At 40.7% G+C, this 5,123-nt stretch overlaps 1 protein-coding gene across 1 annotated transcript; it reads right to left on the reverse strand.

The window, feature by feature from the left end:
* Nucleotides 1-2,944: 2,944 nt before the first annotated feature.
* On the reverse strand, nucleotides 2,945-3,789 carry LOC100342466 (keratin-associated protein 13-1). The gene has a single exon (XM_002716681.6). It carries the CDS (start codon nucleotides 3,772-3,774, stop codon nucleotides 3,223-3,225), a length of 552 nt encoding a protein of 183 aa, XP_002716727.2. The 5' UTR covers nucleotides 3,775-3,789; the 3' UTR covers nucleotides 2,945-3,222.
* Nucleotides 3,790-5,123: the final 1,334 nt, after the last annotated feature.

Here is a 5,123-nt window from a genome sequence, read left to right on the forward strand (position 1 = left end):
TATCTGGATTGCTCCACTTCTGATCCAGCACCCTGCTAATGGCCTAGAAGGCCCAATCACTTGAGCCCCTAGAACCCATGTGGGAGACCTAGATGAAGCTCCTCATTCATGGCTTCAGTCTGTCATAATGTTTGGCTATTGCAACCGTCAGGGAAGGGAACCAGCAAATGGAAGATTCTCTCTCTCTCTCCGTGTGTGTGTGTGTGTGTGTGTGTGTGTGTAAATTTGACTTTGAAATAACTAAATCTTTTTATTTAAAATTATGAGGTATACCTTTCTGTAAATATTGTTGTGTAGTGTTAAAGAAAGTGTAGTAATATTTACCAAACATTACCTTAATCAGTTTTCTCCTCAGTTTTAATTATGTATTTAATTATTTATTTTTAACAACCCCGAGGGAATTTTAGATGGGGAATGCCAGTATTATTTATTTATTTTCATTTTTATTTGAAAAGCAGAAAGGCACAACCACACATTCACACACACACACACACACACACACACACACACCCAGAGAGAGAGAGAGAGAGTTCATCCATATGTTGGTTTGCTCCCCAAATGTGTGCAAAAAAACACCAGGGCTGGGTCAGTTTGAAGCCAAGAGCCAGATCTCAATCTGGATCTCCCACTTTGGTGGCAAGTATTGAAGTACCTGAACCATCTCTGCTGCCTTCTAAGGTGTTCATTAGCAGGACCTGAATCAAAGTGGAGTAGCCATAACTTGAACCAAGCGGCAACTCAACTGTATTGCCAAATGCTGTACTTCTCTTCTCACTTTTAGATTTGTTACTGAGAATTGTCTACACTACTTAGCCTATGGGAACAGATAATATTAACATTAAAAGAAGACATAACACTTCCACAATGTTATGTTCAAATACATATTAAATACATATTAAGTCATCATTTCTGATTATATGCAAAGCTTGTTTTCTTCTGTTTAATTTAGTTTTGAAACAGTAATAAAAACAAAGAGATGATAAAAATCTATTCTCTTAGAATTTTTGAAATATTAAATACTTTATTATGAACGTGTCATCGTACAGTATGACATCAATAAAACTTATTTATCCAGTCTATTTGGCTACTTTGCTCAACATCTCCACTTCTGACACATGGTTTGCTCAGTAGTAAAGACATCAGTGTCTCATACCAGAGTGCCTGAGTTTGATAACTGGCTTCTGACTCCAGCTTTCTGCTAAGGCTGCCTTGGGATGTAGCTGTGATGAGTCGAGTGATTGTGTCCCTGTCACCCACATGGGAGACTTGAATATAGTTCCTTGCTGCAAATATTTGGGGACTGAATAAGAAGACAGGAACTCCTTCTCTGTCCGTTTCTCTCTTCCACTCAAATACATGAATAGAAACATTTTTAAAATCTCCCCATTCCATTCTCCTCACATACCTATCTTCAATTTCTGTTGATAACTTTCTAGTCTGTTTCTACGAAATTAACTGTTTCAGATACTATAAATAATTGAGATTATATGGTATTTATCTTCCTGTGTCTGACTTATTTCAATTAACATAATGCCCTCTAGTCCCACCCCTGCTTTGTAAATGACGGAATTTCATTCTGGTTTGAGGGTTTAGGCTGTGGTGCGGTGATGTATATGCCAATTAGCTTCACTGAATCTTTCTACAGTTAAAAAAATGGATCAAAATATCACAGTGGCCCTTTTAATAAACACAGTCATTGTCAGTTAAATTGTGTGATGTTAATCCTCCACTCGTTTCATATTTGTTCCTATATGTCAGATAAGTGAATTATATTGAAAGCACGCCAGCAAGATGCAGGCTATTGACCACTTCTAAGCACAAATATTGGGTGACTTCAAAAAATTACCTAAAATTTATATGCTACCACTTCATTTGCCTAAAATACTTCTATCTTGTATAAACATAATTTTATAAATATAATATTTTCTCATTGTCTGCATCATTGTATGTGAATTTAAATGAATTTGCTTCCTTATACTTCTTGGCATAGTAATGATCAAAATTTTATGAGGAATCAATATCATTCCTGATGGTGAGATTTTAATTAACTGAAGTCACTATATTCAAAAAAAGTCTATACTTTCACTACCTGTAGTTTTTTTTTTTAAGATTTGTTTTATTTATTTGAAAGCCAGAGTTACAGAGAGAGGCAGAGACAGAAAGAGAGGTCTTCCATCTGTTGGTTCACTCCCCAGATGGCCACAACGGCTGGAGCTGCACCGATCTGAAGCCAAGAGCCAGGAGCTTTTTCTGGGTCCCCCACATGAGTTCAGGGGCCCAAGGTCTTGGGCCATCCTCCAGTGCCCTCCCAGGCCATAGCAGAGAGCCGGATTGGAAGAGGAGCAGCTGGGACTAAAACCAGCACCCATATGGGATACCAGCGCTTCAGGCCAGGGCTTTAATACTCTGTGCCACAACGTCAACCCCTACCTGTAGTTTGAGTAATAAAAATATCTGAGGCCTCCAAAAGTTTGGTCAGTTTACTCACCTCATTGATTTTTTTTTTAAAGATTTCTTTATTTATTTGAAAGGCAGAGTTACAGAGAGGCAGAGGAAGAGAGAGATAGGTCTTCCTCTGCTGGTTCACTCCCCAAATGGCCACAATGGTTGGAGCTGAGCCGATCCTAAGCCAGGAGCCAGGAGATTCTTCCAGCTCTCCCACATGGGAGCAGGGGCCCAAGGATTTGGGCCATCTTCTCCAGCTTTCCCAGGCCATAGCAGAGAGCTGGATCGGAAGTGGAGCAACTGGGACTCAAACCGGCGTCCATATGGGATGCCTGCCCTGCAGGTGGCAGCTTTACCCACTATGCCACAGTGCTGGCCCCTCACCTCATTGATTTTCAAAACCAATCTGTATAGATACATTGATAATTTCATAATGATTTCTTTAATATTTTAGAACCAAATAAATAATGAAACAAATCTAATATAGATTTAAATCAGAATCAATGCATTTATTGAGTAAAAATTTGTTTTTTCAAACAATAATGAGTAGTTATCCTATAACATAAATTTTATCTCCAATGAAGACTTTAGACTTTATTTTGAGTTAGTACACAAATTACAGATTTTCAGATGAAGTCTGTCAGCCAGGATTTGATGCCAGAGACAGGGTGAGAAACTGATAATCAGAAAATAGGAAGCTAAATAGGAAGACTATAACAATTATTAATAGAGGCATTAAAGACATTGGCCAATGGCATTAGAAACTTAATAAGATGATCAACAGACGCCGGATCCAGACCAACAGGTTGGCTGGAAACAAGAAGACTGGCAGGTCCTAGAGGCTGAGCAGGATGGGCGGCAGAACCCAGATCCATAACCCAGTGAAGGAAAGCCATGGACTCTATAACCCAGGGGTCTGAAACCACTAGATCCACAGCCTGAGGAGTGGCAGCTCCTTGGTCCACAGCTCAGGGAATAGGAGCTTCTAGATCCACAGCCCAGGGAGTTGCAGCTGCTGGATCCAAAGCCCTGAGACCCCGTGTAAATTGTCCTGCAGGGATTGCAGAGTGTGGAGGTCCTCCGGCGGTAGCAGGACGTCTGGCAGGGGCTGGACACCACATAGGAAGTCTGGCAGCTGGTGGGCTCACAGCCAGGCTCCTGACAGCCACTGTACAAAGAGGAGCCCGGCTGACATGTGCTGGGACATTGGAGTCCTGCACTGTAGAACGAGTTGTTTGGGTAGGAAGAGCCACAGGAAGACCTTGGGTAGCGCAGGTAGCCCCCAAAGGACTGAGAGAAGGAGTTTCCAGAGCAGCAGTTGTAGGGCATGGTGACTGGAGGTGGGAGAAGGTTCTGAGTTTGGATGTCACTTGTCACTGGGACATTTATATGCTCTCAGCAATGGGTGTGGCCCTTTACTTACAATGTCATCTTTTCCATAGTTAGACTCCCTCATTTGCATATACGTCACTCAGTAAAACTTCTTTGTAATTGCAGCAAACTAACACCCTTCATGTTGTATTTATGGGTGAACTCCTTTTGTTTTTACAGCTCTGTGTCAGTGAAATACACTTATGCTATAAATGCTATGACTGTATGTAATTAGTGTCTACTCCATCACAGCCAGGAAAGCCCCTGTTTTTTCCCAGGCTATGACATGTAAATCTGCTCCTGTTTGGGCTGGAGAATTCTTTCTTCCTAGGGTGAGGACTGTAAAGCAGCCATCTCCCTCTTGGTCCTTGACTGAGAGGAAGAAATCTGGTCTTAATAAGGAACCTTTTAAAGACTCCCTCACCACCAAAGCGTTGTTTCAAATCCTCCAATATAATTTCCATCTGTTACTTATCACCAGTGTTTACTATGTTTAGTCTAGATATGCCACATAAAACCAAGGCAAAGGAATTGAGAGATGACCAGGAATGAACAGCATCTTGCACAAACATATAGAACAAATTTACTATTCAGAAAAATGATGTGAAAACAAAAAAGAGAATGATATGGATGTAAGCATAGGGAAAAAATGTAGTAGATGTGATTTAGATGAGATAGGAAACAAGGAGCAATAGCAGAGGGAAAGGCAGGATTTTCCTGAGCCCAAACCCTGGGGATGAATGGTCCAACCTCATTTAAGTCTTCAAAACTGTTTTCTCTGGTTTAATATGGTTTGAGAATGCTCCCCAGGGGTTCTTGCGCTGGAAGCTCCATCTCCAGTGCAGCAGTTGGGAGGTGGAGGAAACGTTGATAAGGGTGTGCTAGTGGAAGATCATTGTGGGTTCTGTCTTTGGAAGTTCTTGTAGGACCCTGATTAGTTCTCATGAAAGTAAAGTGTTATAAAAAGAGCAAGACTGGCTCCTTTCCCGTCTCTGATTCTCTGCCCCTCGTGTGGTCACTCACACACACTCTGCATGATGCCATGAGACAGTTACCAGAATCAAGCGGAAGCTGGTACCATGCTCCTGGGTTTCCAGAACTGTGAGTTAAATAAACCTATTTTCTTCACAAATCAGTTACTTCACACAGTTGGTTATAGCAACATAAAATTAATGAATTTTTTTTCAAAATGGATCTAATTCTTGGCATTTATTTTGTAAAATGTCCTATGGTTACCCTCCCTATAAACATCTATAAACTCTCACATCAAAATTTTGAAAGATATCTGAAAATTTCCAAGGACATCT

Source organism: Oryctolagus cuniculus, chromosome 4, assembly GCF_051225735.1.
Source record: "Oryctolagus cuniculus isolate XC-2025 breed Fujian yellow rabbit chromosome 4, ASM5122573v1, whole genome shotgun sequence".
Taxonomy (NCBI): domain Eukaryota; kingdom Metazoa; phylum Chordata; class Mammalia; order Lagomorpha; family Leporidae; genus Oryctolagus; species Oryctolagus cuniculus.